At 43.5% G+C, this 18522-nt stretch overlaps 1 protein-coding gene across 6 annotated transcripts in view; it reads left to right on the forward strand.

Moving 5' to 3' along the window:
* The first annotated feature begins 7095 nt into the window (after positions 1-7095).
* The window catches only part of LMTK3 (lemur tyrosine kinase 3), a 30856-nt gene continuing 19429 nt past the window's right edge, over positions 7096-18522 (forward strand). For 3 of the 6 annotated variants that reach the window (XM_075605378.1, XM_075605381.1, XM_075605379.1), the window contains exons 1-5: positions 7096-7510; positions 7832-7963; positions 13971-14104; positions 14874-15024; positions 16934-17004. In XM_075605378.1, coding sequence (XP_075461493.1) covers positions 7876-7963; positions 13971-14104; positions 14874-15024; positions 16934-17004 — 444 coding nt within the window. In that variant the 5' untranslated portion in view covers positions 7096-7510; positions 7832-7875. Of the gene's footprint in view, positions 7511-7831; positions 7964-13970; positions 14105-14318; positions 14475-14873; positions 15025-16933; positions 17005-17458; positions 18069-18522 lie in introns of those variants that run through there. The other 3 variants (XM_075605380.1, XM_075605383.1, XM_075605382.1) reach the window with 3 other exon arrangements.

An 18522-nucleotide genomic window follows, 5' to 3' on the forward strand; every position in this document is an offset into this window, starting at 1 on the left:
GCTGTTAAATTGACGCTAAGGGAAGCATATTTATATTCACCCTGAGGCTCTCAACATCAATGTGGCTAGATACTTTACACCTACTGTATTTCCCCTCGTGTACGTCAGCATGATGCCAAATCATGTGAAGTTTCTGCATAAATCAGGGGTGCCCAAACTTCTAGCACTGCGCCCTCCTGTCTGCTCTCCCCCAGGGCTCACGCCCCCTTACCTGTGTGTCGGCGTCAAATGATGCCGCAGGGTCATGTGACGTCATGTGACCCTGCGCCGTCATTTGAGGCTGTCGCCCGAAGCCGGCTGTAGTGAGTTACAGAGACCTCGCGCGGACCCCCGGCATTTAATTTAAATGCCTTGGGGGAAGAGCGCGAGGCCTCTGTAACCACAGCGCCACACCCCAAAAAAAATCTTGCCCCGCCAGTTTGCGCACCCCTGGCATAGATTATTCTTAATGAATGCGGCCAAAGCAGCAGATCTTTTTGACATTGAATTGCATCTCATTTTTGGGCCATTTTGCATCGGCAATATCAGAGTTGAACCCTTTGGGTGCCCTTTAGACCTGATGGGGTCGGACACTCCAGGGGCCCTGAGACATAGTAGCTGTTTCTACTCTAGTTTCTCTCCTGTGGAAAGCAGAACGTGATATATTACTAAGTGGATCAAATGGAGGAGTGACAGCAGTCACGTGAGTGCTATAGGGCCGTAGCACTCAAAGGGTTAATGCGGGGGTTCTCAACTCCAGTCTCCAGAACATCTCTGCTTCAGCACAGGTGGCTCAATCAGTGGCCAGTCTTTGACACAGCACTTATCACCTGAGATCTAACTCCAAATGATAGTATGCAGGCCCAAGGTTCAACAAAGTATCCGGCCGCTCCTCCTTCTCTTACCGAGCACCTCACACCTGGAACAATCTACCGGAGACTCTCACAGCCGCCAACAGTCCAAGTTCATTCAAAACTAAAGCTGTCTCGCATTAATCTGGTCTGTAACTGTTTCGTACGCCTAAAAGATAAAATATGTTAAACTGTTCATGCAATGTCTTTATACATAATGTATCACCCTGTTAACTTAATGTAACCATGTATCTATCATCATAACTCTGTGCCCAGGACATACTTGAAAACGGGAGGTAACTTTCAAGTATTACTTCCTGGTAAAACATTTTATAAATAAATAAATAATCTCTGCTCTTTGCCGGGCGGGGAAACACGCGCACTGAGCTAGCAAGTAGCGGTGGGAGTGCCTCCTATAAGGGTGGGTGTCATTGTATTATGAGATGACCAGGCAGTGTCCTAACTTTATTATTTTAATAAGGCGACATCTGTCAGAAAAGGGAACTATTACACTCAAGGAGAAATCTGTAACTTTTTTATGACTTTCTTTAAGTTCCGGCATTTCAGGTCAAGGCACTAAAATACGGGACAGCTACGCGTCCCGACAGACCTTCCTGGGACAAGTCAATGAAATACGGGAAATCTCATATATACGGGATGTCCGGCAACCCTAGTGTGGAATTGGGGCATATGGTTGCAGCCGTTTCACCGTGACCAAATCACTGCCGGTTTTTGGCCGCAGACGAACCCACTGGAATCCCCTCTAACGGCCACTTCTAAGGTAAGTTTTATTACTGTTTAAATTATGGGATTAATTTAAGGGGTTTTAGTGCTATGGGTAGGGGGATAATTTAAGGGTTTTAGTGCTATGGGTAGGGGGTTAATTTAAGGGTTTTAGCAATTTGAGTAGAGAGTTAATTTAAGGGGTTTTAGGGTAAGAGGTTTAGACACTTAACATAGTGGCGAAGTGGCCAGCGGTGTCAGGTTCTAGTGGCGCATTGAGACGTGGCAAAGCACTGGTGGCCATTTGATCACGGTGAAACGGCTGCAACCAAATGTCCTAGACTGACCCTAGTTCTGGCACTTGCAGTACTGTCCGTCTGCTAGCAATGAGACTAGGATAAATGAAAGCACAGGCCAGAAATGGGGAAAAATGGGATATGGGTTAAAAACAAATCCATGTAGGGGGATGGTCCTCTAAGCTCCATTTAATTGCTAAACCATCTGGCAACTAAAGGGTTAGCACCGTTATGTAAAACTGACACGTCCCCTCCCCCCCAAAACTAAAGTTAGAGGGTCAATCAAACCCTACAATCTATTGTTCAGAGACTTCAACCACACGTAGCTCTCATTTGTCTAACAGGCACCTAGCTATTCTGCATTATAACTGCAGCCAGACAGGCATAACACGCCATAAATCTATAGCACTGATGCCATTAAGTTCCAATTCATCTTGTTGTAGTCACCACCACAACCTGATTCAGCAGCTTCACTTTATTTGTGTGGAAGGTTAAATGTAATCTCACCCACATAATATTAACAATCCTACAGAGGCAGACTGGCCTAGAATCCAGACCTACGTAACGCTCATGGAAAACCTAATGGAGAATGTTTTAACCTTCTCTGTTATGATTTCTAATGAAAAAGAATGACGTGGTTAAGAACAAAAGTGCAAACTATTTAGGGAAGTTTGTCAGATGATACGCAGTGACCATAAAGCTTATCATCTTTTAATTCTAGGTGGGGGGGGGGGGAGTAATAAAAAAAAGTATGCAGTAAAGAATTGTCATTGCTATTATGAAGCCATGTTTCTCCAGTAATAAAGCTGTGCTGACAATTTATACACAAATGGAACCATGCGGTGGAATGGAACAGCGATACTGTTTCTAGACGTAACAGATATGGTGGAACATGGCATAACACACACTAGAAGAGATATAGGAACCTATTCTAGTAGCTCCGGGTTGTGACAAATCGATTTTAAAGTGCAAATGTGCATGTTTTGTTATTCTGTAAGCCGTTTTCAAATGTCCAAACTGTGAAAAAAGGTTTTTTTTTTTTTTTTTTTTTTTTTAAAGACGCGTTTTCATTCTGGCAGTGCAAATCCGGGCAAAATTACTAAAATCACGTGTTTGGCAAACTCGCTGTATTATAGTAAATCTGAAAAGTGCAAAAAGCTAAATCGCTTTGAAACAACTTGCATTTATTTGTTTTTCAAAGCAGGTGATGGAGGTTGTGATTTCCCTCCAGGGCCTGAGGTGGAGGAATGAGGAAGACAATGAGAATGAGGAGGATGAGGAGGGCTTCCTAACTTGATAGTATCTCCAGTTGTATATGTGTCCCCTCAAACCTCCCTCCAAATAAATTAGGGAGAGATGGCTGTGCTGAAAAGGGAACATACCTGAGGTACCCTGGGAGATAGGCTAATGTCTATACAAAGTATATTTGAATGAGTTAAACACTAAAATATATCCGTAAGGCAAATCAGTCTCAAGGCCCTTGTAATGAAGGGAGTACTAGTGTCAAACCCAACAGGATTAGAACCCACAACCTCTGCCATTCAGGCCAGCAGGTTTAGCATTTAACTAAACCAGATGCTGGCAAACTCCATTGTCACATTTTTCTCAGATGCTCATTTTTTGCACAAGGAACATTGGACTGGAAACCAGAACGTGGAAATGGTCTGCTTTGAAAGCAACAATACTACTTTCCCACCTTCTCCTCCCCTACCACCACCACCACCACCACCACCACCACCACCACCACCACCACACGTCCTATTTCAAGCTCCGGAGGAAATAAGCGCCACCTTCCGATCATTCCACTTCTAAAGCAAGTACAATCTGGGCGGTTTGCCACTCTTTATAGAAGCGGCTTAGAAGATCCGATTTGCAATACAGAATAGGGTTTTTTCTCACATTTCATTTCGCTTTTTGCGAACATGCAAAAAACGTGCGGTTTGGCACTGACAATTTCGGAGCTACTAAAACAAGCCCCATAGTCTGGTCTCTAGAATGTGATAATCGATCAAAGCACTTATATATGCATATAGACTAGAGGCTGGGTGACAGTATAGTTTTCTCCCAATAAAAATGTCTCTCCTGAACTCAGTAGCATATAGGCCTATAACATTTGCATATGCAACATATTTGATATTGTTTTGCTTCTAAACTTATTGTGACTGCCAATCATATAAACATATGTTATTGCAATACACAGTAGCTGCTACAATACATTTAATGTATCATGTTTTTTATCGAGATGTAAGAGAATACATACGTATAGTGGCTCAAAGTATTCTCTAATGCAAAGCGTCAAAATCCCACACAAACATACACCTTTGATGTACCACATGTGAAACTGACGCACTTCTTCAGAATGACCGTTTCTTTAATACCCTGTTTTTTATTTGCTGTTTGTTAGTAATAAAAGACCTGATATTTGCTGTGTGTTTGTAAGTCCTTTCTTTCGGTCTTTTTTCTTATCTTAGTAAAAAAATAAGATAACTCTGTAAGAAGGAATTTTACTAAGCGACCTACCGGAAAACCAGTGGGGACATTACAAGAGACAAAAATAAAACGCATATTGTCCAACTATCTCTGTTTATCACGGACCCTGTTTATCCAGATGATAAAAGAGCAGTCCCTCCTACGATGAAAATGAACTAAAGACAGTGGCATGTTTAGTTAAATGACTCATGTTTTCTATAATAAATAGATAAGTGTAAATCAGTATAATAGTTTGTTAAAGCTTTTAATATCTTCTTGTTAAACAAATGCTTTTGAAAAGTTTGTGCAATATGTATCTAATGTATTTTGGAGATATGACTGTTTGTCAGTCCGCAACGCCATACCATTGCTGGATTTATTTATTCTACGTTGGCAAAGTAATTATGATGCCATCATTGGTCACACACCAGATAAGCGGCTATGCTTACATGAGAAAAGCAAAACATACTCATTTTTTACACAATACAAATAAATAAAAGAGTTCTTTATGGATAATTGACACATTTCAGGGACCTTATGTAGACCGTTTTTTTTGTCAGATTCATCCTTTAGAGATGAAAATATATATTTCCTTAAAATCAGTCCAATGCAAATGTGTGGGAGGTGAAAACACTGACCGTATTTTTTCCCCGAGTATCCATCCAACAAAGAGAGAAAAAAGATCAGGAGAAGATAAACAGAACACAAATATCAACAGTAGCTGCAGTTTAACTCCCATCAGTTTAACTGCAGATCTGTTAACTCCCGCTGATATTCTATGAGCCTCACTGATTTGGAGGATCATTGATTCTTAGCGTCAGCAGTTCTCATAGACTTTAAAACTGCAGTTCAGTCATTTTTTTTTTTTTTTTACTTCAATAGTTTCATGTGGGCAATCTCTAATTACCTAAAGAACTGCATAGCTGCCGGTCAATTCGTTCTCCGTCTATTGATCGGCAAAGTTTGGCGACATCTTTAAATATGGGGAATGTAAATCGTTGCTATAGGAACAAGCATGCTTGTTAAAATAGAATACAAGAAAATTGGTCTTTCAAAGTTGTTTTTTTTAAAACAGAAAATGCTAAAAGTATTTTTTCTTACTACAGAACTGATTTATTAAAAAAAAAAAACCACATGCAGGATATTGCCTGAACTGCAGCTTTAATGACATCTCACTGATAGAAAGAAGTAAGTCATTAAAATGCCATATTTTCCTGCAGAACTTAAAATGTATTCAAATATTGCAACAGGTTAACGAGTTTGCAAAAAGGTTAAAAAAACTGTAATTAAAGTTGTAATGCTTAATCCTAGTACAAATACACTATAGCAGATTTATCAAAGAAGAAAAAAAATCCCATTTCTGCATTACTAAAGTGGTTTCTCCATATTCAAGTCAATAGGGATTTCCAGGTGGTAGTGTCCCCCCCTTATCCGCTTTAATGCAGTTGAATGAATAACCCCTATGTTTCTGAGAAGGCTCTGTTGGGCAGGAAAGGGAAAAACAACATGATCATTAAAAAGTATTCGCTCTTCCCATGCCTTATAGCCTATATTACAGGGGTGCTCAATTCCGGTCCTCAACCCCCCCCCCCAACTGGTCAGGTTTTCACAATATCCCAGCTTCAGCATAGATGCTCAATCAGAGGCTGAGTCTTTGACTGAGCCTCTGATTGAGCACCTGTGCTGAAGCAGGGACTGATTAAGCCACCTGTGCTGAAGCTGGGATATCCTGAAAACTTGACCTGTTGGACTGGAGTTGAGCACTGGAGTTGAGCACACCTGAGTTGAGCACACCTGAGTTGAGCCTATAGTACTGAATGAAAGGTTTCACGGAGGAAACAGCGGAGCACAGCAAAAAACCCTTTGGCCAAAGCGTCGTAAGCCTATATACCAAACGTCAAGGTATAACCAAAAATGCAGGTCCTACACTACACTGTGAACCCTTCCTGTTACCTCTGTATGAGGGGAAAGAACATAGAAGTTCCTGTTCTTGCAGCAAAGTGAAAAGACCTCCCAAGTTAAAAAGATGCGACACCGACTCCATTGTACTTAACTGCTGCTTTTTCAGCTGTCACTCTTACCACAGTACTGCGCCAGGGCTATCTGTATTTAACATTGTTTGTATGCTTATAATGTAAAGAGCGGCTTATAGGACGTGCACTATGAATAAAATGATTTATATTAACAGTTGCCGCACCGAACCACTGTGTATGCGCTGCACATCTGTTCCAGCATATCGTCTCATTCCCATCGAATGTCTGCTGTTGTACTTGTTCAATTGCACAGTGCCAAGTACAATGTCAGCATTCACAAGAAATCAGTAATATCACGACAGCTTTTTATTGATTTATTTGTACATTTTCATTCAGACGCCATGGCAACGCCATGCCCAGCTTCGTTAGCAATGCGTAAATATTGCATGAGATACGCCAGCAATTGCCGACACTTCGACCCCATCCACGTAAATATCACTTCCCAGGTGTGCGAATCAAATGAAGGTAGTGATGGCTTATACACGGCCCGGCTAAATCCCCCCAGCCATCCTCACAATGGAGGTTGACACAGCTCTGCCTTTCCACCAAATTAGCTTCAGTCCTTCGCCTCCTGCAGATTCTCCGTTATTGCTACTGCTGCTGAGGCTGCTACCATGAAGAAGGTCTCCATGACGACACCCGTATCCCTCCCCTATATAGCATCTCCTTTTTTTTCTAGGGAACCTAGTAGACAGACCTAGCAACCAATCAGTATCTCGATATCTGAAGGCAGGTGGGCGGGATAATAGGAGGGTCTCCCATCCATCACATAGAAGGGGGCCCTTGCAACATAGAGAGAAGGAAAAAATTGCATCCCAGCTTCCTTTAATTTATTTTGTATATCATTTTATTATTTTATTTTGGCACACAGGCGTGTATATATATTTATTTGTGTGTGTGTGTGCTTTGGGCTTTTTTTTTTTTTTTTGCTGTCAACAGCAACCAGAAATAATACCACAGAACGACAGCGTCCCTTACCCTCATATCTCTGTCTGGGTCTAAGGAAGCCAACGTGGTATTTTTTTTGTAATCTTTTTTGTGTGTGTATGTGTGTGTGTGTGTTTTTTTTTCCCCTATCCTTCAGACAAGCTGATATTTCTCCAAACATGAGATGTGAAGCCCTGCATTCTGCAATGCCATCATATCAATGGGGAAGCAGGTAAGAGAGGGACCGATCAAGGCCCTTGACTCTCTATGGCTTTTTGGCGATGCTGCTGTCAGACAAGTACAATAGCAGCAAAGACATAATTTATACCGATGAACAGATGCACATGTATACCCTTATCTCAGAGCTCCATCCTCCAATGTGGTGTAGGTCGGTCACAAGACATTTTGATGGCACAGCTAGGATGCACCTCAACATTATGTGGCGTTTAATCCTCTTTATTTGCCTGCTGACTATGTGATTCCGTATATTTTATATGGATCCCCTGCCTGTGTTCATGATGTGCACTGTCTTCCGTCCCTTTCTCTTCTGTAGCAAAGTCTGATCTCGCCAGGAACACAGAATTTGCCCCCCCTAAGATGCGGACATTGGACCCCCTCATCCTCTTGGTGGTTTCCATGTCGTATTTCAACCCAGAAAAGGCCTTGGCAGCCCCAGCAGAAAGCGGTGAGCTCCCCCCCCCCCTCCCTTCCTCCCCATTCTAATCCATTCTATCCCATACAGACATCATTATTGTACCTGGATTTATCATGGGAATAGAAGCCGTATTTTTATTATCCTGCCTTTCACGCCATTTCTTCTTCTCGTTACCCGCAACGTCTCAATGATCTCATTTCCATTCTTTTCTTCGCTTTCATTTTTCCTTCCCCCTTTTCCCGATTTGTTTTTTTTTAACCTGCGAAACCCTTTGTTCCTCTGCTGTTTTCCTCTGGCCGTCTCCCAGGGTTTCCCGTTATAGATTTCTGTTCCTACCTCACAGGAGAGAAAGGACAGGCAACCTCATTTTCATGTCGTCGAATTTGGCTTATTGGTGATATTATAATATTAACCATTTCATGTGTGGATTGGTATCATGTGCAGCGTAATTAGGGGATTTCGTTACAATCCTTAAAAGTATTGTTCCCCCATCATGACCTATTTTGAAGGTGATCGCCATCTGGGGCCCTTTAAAGCAGATTAGCAATCTTACTTATTTTTTTTTCCTAGCTGTTTTTTTAATATATTATTTTATATAAAAGGCAAAAACCTGCAGTAGAGTGTTCACGTGCCAACTCCTGTTATGTATGCACTCTTTCTCCACTCCACCAGACAGCACAGAGCTGTTTTCCATGCAGACTACAACGTATCTTATCCAAAAAAAATGTGTTATCTTAATCTTCTCAAATAAGGTTCCCTGAGTTCTAGTAATGTCCCACAGCATCCATATTAATTTAGGTTGTGGGCTATTTGGATAGTGGGGGGGAGGGGAGAGGGAATAAAATACACCGTTTAAGGAATCAGTAAGCAGGGAAAAGGGAGACAGAAAACCTGACAGTATGGGGAAGAAATATTGAACAAATAGAAAATAAACATGCAGGAGCAACTGCCATCTTTAAAAGAGTCAGATTACCTGATTGTATGCAACTATCTGCATTATATTATTATAATGATTATTCAAATGCTGCTAAATGCCCAACATCATTGCCATAGAGCCTGTGCAAAGGATGCTTCTCAGGCTGAAAGAGTTAATGCATCTCGATGAGTGATATCTGCAGAGTATTGACACAGAAATCTGATGCGAAATGCAGGCTGCCCAGCAAGGGGTTAATGGGATCTCCTTGACTCTGGCAGTATTTAACAGGCTTTCTTTGCAGGTGAATTTGTTACAATATAAACTGTCCCCACACTTATCTTTCTCTCCAGTAATTCCCCAAGTAGGAGCTGAGAGTATTTACCTCAAATGCTCCCAGGGGTAGCCACAGAGTGCTTATTCTGTAGTGTAGATCCGCTGACAATAATATCTTGTTATAAACCTGTGGAAATACATGCGTTGTATGTACAACACCACGCACCACAGATCACGTATAAACAATTATTACACGCAGAGGGACACACATGTATAGAGATTGCACACATATGTATAATAAATAGATATGCATGCACAACATGTACTCTATTGCAGGGGTGCTCAACTCCAGAACTCAAGCCCCCCCCCCCCCCCCCCCCCCCCCCCCCAATAGATCAGGTTTTCAGGCTATCTCTGCTTCAGCACAGATTGCTCATTCAGTCCCTGCTTCAGCACAAGTGGCTCAATCAGTCCCAGCTTCAGCACAGGTGGCTCAATCAGAGGCTCAGATTGAGCCACCTGTGCTGAAGCTGGGATATCCTGGAAACCTGACCTGTTGGGGGGGGCTTGAGGACTGAAGTTCAGCCCACCTGCTGTAATACTAAGGGAGCCCATACCTCCTTGTGCTTTGCAACGCTCTGATGACTTTTCAAGCTGTAAAGACATCAAAGCAGCTGCCCCCTGCCCGCTTTTATTATACCAGGATGAGCCCAGGTGGTCCCTGTAGCAGGAACGTGCAATCTTCCGCTCCGGAGACCCCTTGGTTTCCAAGATTCTAACAGATAAAAGTAACTCGTTTTAGACGCCTCCAGGGGAAACAAAATGGCGGTTTAAATCTCTTACGTGACGTGGGTCAGTAGCAAGCCGCAACATCATCCATGCTGGCTTCCTATTGGCAGCCGTGACGCAGGAGTATCGACACTACTTTTACGGGTAAGTTTCTCAGGAAGCTGGGGTCCCCAGAGCTGAAATAAACACGGTCCAGCTCTGGCGACCCCGTGCTTGCCGTCCAAGTACAAAAAATGGACGGGGTGGGGAAGAGGGGGACAGGGTGGGGGAGAGGGGGACGGGGTGGGGGAGAGGGGGACGGAATGGGGGAGAGGGGGACGGGGTGGGGGAGAGGGGCAAGGGGTGGGGGAGAGGGGCAAGGGGTGGGGAAGAGGGGGACGGGGTGGGGAAGAGAGGGATGGGGTGGGGAAGAGGGGGACGGGGTGGGGGAGAGGGGGACGGGGTGGGGGAGAGGGGGACGGGTGGGGAAGAGTGAGACGGGATGGGGGAGAGGGGGACGGGGTGGGGGAGAGGGGGATGGGTGGGGGAGAGGGGGACGGGTGGGGAAGAGGGGGACGGGGTGGGGAAGGGAGGGATGGGGTGGTGGAGAGGGGGACAGGGTGAGGGAGAGGGGGATGGGGTGGGGCAGAGGGGGACGGGGTGGGGAAGAGGGGGACGGGGTGGGGAAGAGGGGGACGGGTGGGGAAGAGGGGGATGGGGTGGGGAAGAGAGGAGGATGGGGTGGGGGAGAGTGGGACGGGGTGGGGGAGAGGGAGACGGAGTGGGGAAGAGAGGGATGGGGTGGGGGAGAGAGGAACGGGGTGGGGGAGAGGGAGGTGGGACTGCTGCTTTAACACACACAGAGGAGTGGCTGTGTAATAACATTGGCACAAGTGCATATAATATAAACACGCAAGCATGCTCAGTAACACAAGTGCAGCAGGAGCAGAGTGCACATGCAGTTTTGCGCATAGATAAAGCTGAAGATTAGCACATGCTTGTAATAGCAGTGATCACACACTTTAAACAACATACAGACCCCTTTATATTTCAGCCAGGCAAAGAAATAGTTATCAGTGTCTTAGGTTCATGATTCTTTTCTTTATAAATATATTTTATGCTAATTAATGCATGCATTTACTAAAAACACGTTGATTATAGATATTTCTATTTCTTCATTTCCAAGTGTATTTAGGTGTAACTAATGTATTGTGTGGTATTGCACTGTAGAGAGGCTTTCTGAACATTATGGGTTAAATATGATTTAGCAAAGCGTATCCCGCTTACAGCGCACGATATTGCGATGTACGGCAGAATATCTCATATTCTCCATGGGATTTAATGACAGTGATAACGCAGAATATAAAGAAATATCCCACAACAACGTCTCAGCGAGCGCTACATCTGTAGGAGGAAACGAGGTATCATGGGGCACTGACACTGCTTGGTACCTTTTCAGAAAATACCAGTCAGCGGCTGAATGATCAAAATGAATGGCTGGAAGAATGAGAAGGGCACATTTCTACACACATCCCTTCACTGAGCCACTGTCTGATTAGAGCTCTGTGAATCAGTAGGTCCTCTTTTAATAGGTCATCAGCGTGCCTCGTGTACCTGTGAAGTATACATCATTTCCTTTCTGTTATGAAGGCACCTTGTACTATGATGATACATTTGTCCACATTATACCATTTACTGACAGAGATATCTGTGGTCTCCAAGGAAAATACAATGACAGTTCTTCAGGACACTCTATTGAAAGAATTAAACATGCTGCATTATAATTCTAAGCTGAACAATAAAAGCTTCCTCTGGTTAATTATTTTAAAAGCTTGCTCTGATTAGTGATTTACGCTAGGGGCGCTCAAATCCAGTCTTCAAGCCCCCCCAACAGGTCAGGTTTTCAGGATATCCCAGCTTTAGCACAGGTGGCTCAGTCAAAGACTGAGCCTCTGATTGAGCCACCTGTGCTGAAGCAGAGACTGATTGAGCCACCTGTGCTGATGCAGCGCAGCGATATCTTGTGGGGGGTGGGGGGGTGGGGGGGCCTTGAGGACTGGGTTGAGCACCTCTGATTTAGGTCACCGAAAATATTACTGGCTATTAATATGTAATAATTCAGAGGCGATCACTTTATTGAACCAGGAGAGGAGTATAGCTATTGTATAGTATAGTATTGATAACTTTGGCCTTGCCGGCCCCATAGATTTGAAAAGGTTCAGGATTAATAGTGCCGGAGAAAGAGGAAGGTTGATTGATCTGTCTTGGATAGGCAACAAACATGTGAGCTGGGTCCCCAGAGCAGAAACTAGTTTATTTCGGGAAGGAAGCTAAAATTCTTGCCCCCTTGGGTAATACTGATATATAATGCATGTTTAAATGTCACACAGCCAATAGGAAGCCGCGACATATTGCTCGCCCAGCCAGGGCTGCTATAAGCGGGGTCCCGGAACGGAAATTAATACGGTTCAGCTCTGAAGACCCCCTGCTTCCTGCCTAGGGAAACACACGTTTAAATCCCTTTAAAGACCAGGAAGTAACACTGGTAACTTCACTGATTAGTATCTCAGGGAATAGTACAGTTCAGCCCTTGTTACCATGCTGTAAGAAAGGGAAGTTAGGAAGAATTGCTGCTTTATCGCTTAGAATACCCTTATGATTTACCTGGTACAGCACGTGGCCCGGCACACCAGAGGCCATAGTGATGTACCAGATATGTCGTTGCTTGCTTTCTAGGGGTTGAACGGGGTAACCGCTCCAATGCAGTGTTCAGCCCGATCGAAGCAAAAGTAGCGCCCCCTCCACTTCCGGTTACATGGGCCCGGGGGAGGGTCATGTGATCACTCCTGGAGCGATCATATTCCAGGGGTCCGGTTGTGCTCTACTTGTATCGGACCTCAAGCAGCAAAACAGTTAACGTTTCATATATATTATGAGACACAAAGTAAGTTATGGGGAGTAAAAAAGTGACAAAACCCCTACACCTTATAGTGTACTGCAAATAAAAATACCCCTTATGAGCACATTCACGTCTCATACAGGTTCATAGACCTGCCATTCCCCATTATCTCTTAGCATATAATGCTTCCATTGCAGCCAGGGATTTCTCAAACTGGTGTGACCCAAAATGTTGAAACAGCTGTCTGTGAGTAGGTTTACTGGCTATGCACTTCATTAACCCAGGCTGTGCTGAGAAAGCTGTGTAATGCGGCAGGTATAAGCTTGTGGGGGTCTAGCCTAAAATTGATTAGAAGAAAAAGGTGGCACTGTGTGCTCATTTGCATACCATTAACCAGAATCCCTAGCTGCAGTGGAATCATTGTATGCTAAGCGATAATGGGGAAAAGCAGGGTTGTGGACCTGTCTGAGCCTTGAATGTGCCCACAAGGGGTATTTTTATTTGATACAGTATATATTGTATAGAAGAATATATAGATATAGTAAAGAAATAGATTGATTAGGAGTTCAAAATATTACACCTAACAGCACACATTGCAAAGTACAGTAAGATATATTTGGATGCTATGTAGCAAGGAATATAAATTCCATTTTGATGTGAAAGTTGATCAAAATCTAATATTTGAAGCAGATGGAAAAGGTGTGTGTGCTGCACTTCCTGTGCCCTTTATACATACGGTACCTTTACCACCATACCTTAGTCCCCAGCTGCATTGTGAAGCAACGTACAGTATTTTAGACCAATGAAGCCCTGCAAATGATTACGTTTCATAGAGAACTTTATAATAAAGAAACTTATAGAAACGTTACATCCTTTTTTTTTTTTGTAAGACCATTGTAGTCTTACACTGAGTGATCCTTGTCACAAGTTTGTGCGCAGTGCAGATAGCCACATATTTGTTTTTACAAATATCCCCTTGGATAACATTGATGCTGATGGGTATACATTGATGGGTATCATAGCAATGCATTGCAGGACGCTGCAGAGTGCTTTTAATGCATGCCACACATTGACTCCATCGGCTCTACATTGTTGATGCTGGACTTTTCCATTGTGCTGGTTTGACATTACCCAAAGTTATCCCATTATTTAATGATTTCGTCTACCAAATCTCCACTTAGATGGCACTTCTCAAGGGCGGGCCCCCCTTGCCCCACCGTATGCCGTGGTCCTTATTTCCTGCTCAGGACTATTAGCCTTCATCTTCTTGCTCCTCACCTGTCTCTGCTGCAAGAAGGGTGATGTTGGATTCAAGGTGAGCATCAGGACAATAAATAGTGGTGGGGAGGTAGGAGAAGAGATGCTAAGAAGCTTGGAACTGGATAACAGCCAGTGGTCAAAGTGGATTATTCAATACCACTGTGTTTTTTAATTACTTAGTTACACAGTAGATGAGATTGAAAAAAGACGTATGTCTATCAAGTTCAACCTATGCTAAATTTAGACGACAGATACTCATCCTATGTTTGTATTTACAGTATTTTGATGCAGAGGAAGGCAAACAAAACCCCCCAAAACATTATCCAATGATATCTCATAAGGGGGGAAAGAAATTCCTTCCTGACTCCAAATAATGGCAATCAGATTACTCCCTGAACAACATCCTTCCCATGTTTACTTATTTGGTAAATCTCTGTATACATTTCCTTTCTAATAAGGTGTCCAGCTTTTTGTGAAGATGTTTATTGTATCTGCCATCACAGTCTCCGTGTCTTACAAGCGCATTGTATCACTACTTTTGTATTGGCAAACTCTGCATAATTGTTTTAAATAAAAGGGTGTTTATTTTAAAGGACTCTCCTTTTATATTTTTCACAAAATATTGTAGAAACCTCATAGGTCTGCCCCATTATTATTCAATTTAGAGTGTATTTATATCAGGCACAGAATCATTTAACAATGCTGGATACTACCCTGCCAGCTATCGTAGAAATACAGAAACATACTTTTGTATTTAAAATGTTTCACTACATTTTTTAAATGAAAGTACTCTATGATTGTTCCTAATCTTTTTTCTTTTTAAGGAGTTTGAGAATCCGGATGGGGAGGAGTTTTCGGGGGAATACACCCCACCAGCAGAGGAGACTTCTTCTTCACAGTCCATCCCTGATGTATACATTCTGCCTCTTTCAGAGGTGTCCCTACCTGTTCCTAGCACACAAGCACCTAAAACAGGTACCCTTTCTCCTCCATCGACTTCTTCCTTCACTCTTGTGTTTGGGAGAAGGTCTTTCTATACCACGGACTACGACAAGGGTGCGCAAACTCTTCTCCCTGCGCCCCCCTACCTGCTCTCACCCCCTGCTCGCGCCCCCACCCCCCACCCCCCTGCTCGTCTCGGGCGTCAAATGGCGCCGCAGGGTCATGTGATGTCACGTTGCCATGGCAACGCGTCGCTGGAAAGTTAAGGTAAGTAAAGATACAGAGGCCTCGCGCAATCCCTGGCATTTAATTTAAATGCCTTCAGGGTAGCGCAGGGTCTCTGTAACCACCACCCCCCCCCTCCCCCCCCAAAAATCTCGAAGGGTGCGCAAACTCTTCTCCCTGCATCCCCCTGCCTGCTCTCACCCCCTGAGTGCGCTCCCCCCCCCCCCACACCCCCCTGCTCCTCTCGGGCGTACAGAGGCCTCGCGCGATTCCTAGCATTTCATTTAAATGCCTTCAGGGAAGCGCAGGGTCTCTGTGACGTTTAAGGTGTCCCATCTGATACCCAAGTATTTAAGAAAATATTTTTGTATGTTATTATATAAACATGGTGATACTGATACTTAGGAAGGGTTTCATTTCTTTTTTGTCTGACGTCACCATGCGGTTAGCAAGTGCTTTCACAAGCAGAGTCCCCTATCTCCCCCTCCCTTATCTCTATTGGCTCTCTGGTGAGGACAGGGGTGGATAAGAGTAAAGAAAACACTTGATTGACAAACACTTCCCCATTAAGGGGCCTCCGAGAAATTCAACTTCTAATTCCTTTCCAACAAATTGAAAGCAGCTAAATGTTAACTATTCGCAGGTTTATATTTGTTTATGGAAACCAATTAGACCGTTAAAATCGCCACAAAATGTATTTTTTTTCTGGCTAGATAGGATTGTACCTTTAAGTGACTGTAAGAAAACAAAGGCGCTGACCTAATCCCCTAAGCATCACTTTACCCCGGAAAGCACTGAGCTTCAGAGCGGGAGTCCAACAATTACAGTGTTTGGAGCTTTCTCTGGGGCAGCGGTCTCCAAACTTTTCAGGATCTTTTTTGGGGTAATCAGCATGATAGGATTCAGAACAAAAGAGAAATGGGACAATTACAAAGAAAGGATGCTGTGCTTACACTGGGAAATGATATATAATGAGCAAAAATATATATATTTCATGTTGCTGCGGGCAGGATAAAATCTTGTGGCGGGCCGGATGTGGCCCACGGGCCGTAGTTTGGAGACCCCCGCTCTGGGGTAACACAGATGAATGTGTTCTTTTATATTGATGGTCACCAGGCATCACATTACACACCAAAAGTGTCAATATATCAACCATAAATACTAGAATGCCCTCGTGCTCTCGTAGCGATTGGCTTTCCCGGCTGCTTATTAATGTTTTATTACAATGTATTTTGATTCTCACCAGCACGGCCAAAGTTTGTCTAGTTACATGTGGAGACATTGATGACAATAGAGGATCATGGGACCCTTATAGCGGCCACATTATACTGGGAGACTGATCTATGTGCCCAGAACCCTCTCGGTGATAACGTGCTTTCTCACAATGCTATTTTAGCTACTCTTTCAACTTCATAGTATGAGTTCAAGTTACCAGAGGAAACTTCTGATAACCAAAGCCAGAGTAATGCTTTTTGCAATCGAAGACATCTCAGAGCCTTATAAAATGCCAGATGATCAACAATATGTGAAAAATCATGCAGGATTTGCAAAACAAATATATATTTGGTATGACATATCTCACTTTTCATAATTTGGGTCAGAGGGATGCACTGCACGGATGAATAATAATCTGCTATAAGACTCGTTACAACCACTACCTCTATGTATATAAACAACAACACAATAAATAACAGTACCCATTCTGTTTATAACTCAGTGAAACAACCAGGATTTAGCAGACAGGACCTAAGCTATCTCCAGGAGATTGGGAATGGATGGTTTGGAAAGGTGAGTATTATTTTATTGGGTCACTATTCCCCCACCTTTCTTCATTCTTTAAGGTTTCCTGCTACATATTGTTGATGGAGCTAATCTACTTCCAAGCAACTCCAACATAAACATGTCTTTTCCCATGAAAATAAGTGCATGTTTGCCATCAGCCACTCCTCCTACAATGTCTGGCTGCTGAGTGCTGGCCTCTCCGTACTGGGGTGTCAACCAGATACCAATTACAATGGCTGATGATAATCTTTTGTAAAACGTTACACACCCAGGTTGAGTAGTGATGCTCTACATCAGGGCTGCTCAACACCAGTCCTCAAGACCCCGCAACAGATCAGGTTTTGAGGATATCCCAGCTTCAGCACAGGTGGAAGTCAAAGACTGAGCCACTGATTGAGCCACCTGTGCTGAAGCTGGGACTGATTCAGCCACCTGTGCTGAAGCAGGGATATCCTGAAAACCTTACCTATTGATGGGTCTTCAGGCCTGGAGTTGAGCACCCCTGCACAACAGCCCTATTTTGTTTGCCTGCTATGTTATGTAAAGGCAGATTACCTTCATTCATGGAATGGAGATATCAGGATGGATTTCTTCACTGAGTTAACTATACAGTAGTTACTTTTCTGAGAGTTGTCTTCGTGTCATATAAGTAACAGATGTCTCTAAGTATGTATATCTTTATTTGTATAGCGGCCTCACTGTACATAGTGCTTCACAGCAGTAATAGACAACATATGAGATATGGGATTAACATTAAGCACCTCAAACATACCAGTAAACCTTAGGAATAGGAGTCCCTGTCCCATAGAGCTTACAATTGGAGTGTTATGTAGGGAGACCTGACCGAGACAGTAGTACAGTGTTGTTGTAAGTGCATATGCATGTACAGTATGTATGTATATCTTTATTTATATAGCGCCAAAAGTGTACTCAGCGCTTCACAAAGAATACAGTACAGAGAATTATAATAATACAATATGCGCAGCAAAATCAGACAATAGGAAAGGAAATCCCTGCCCCGAAGAGCTTACAATCTAAGTGGTATGATGTGAGACTTACAGAGACAGCAGGTGAGGGAATAAATGCTGTAGGTGGCAGTGCTTGGCCACAATGGGTGGTAGGAGTGACTGTGGGTGTGGGGCAATAGACATGAGTGCAGGCTATTGGGATGCTTCATTTGTGAGGCGAGTTTTAAGGTTAGTCAGTATTAAATCAGATAGTTTAACACCATTAGCAGGGGAAGAGGTGGCATAGAGGCATGGGTGAGAGCAGGTCTGTATATGGCTGGGTCCAGGATTAGGACAGATATCCCCAGCAGCAATAAGGAGTAGATAGAGAGAGGGTGTGAATAGAGGATTTGTCAGGTGCTTTTTATTGAGAGGTAAAGAAGTTGTTGGAAAAGAGGTGTATAAATAATGGTACAGTGTATGGGCACAGGCATAGGTGGAGGGGAGGAGAGATGAAGAAATGTGGATAGCAGGGGAGTGGGGAAGTTGGAGAGAACAGAAACGTTTACAAAGGAGT

This window comes from Ascaphus truei, chromosome 6 (genome assembly GCF_040206685.1).
Source record: "Ascaphus truei isolate aAscTru1 chromosome 6, aAscTru1.hap1, whole genome shotgun sequence".
NCBI lineage: Eukaryota > Metazoa > Chordata > Amphibia > Anura > Ascaphidae > Ascaphus > Ascaphus truei.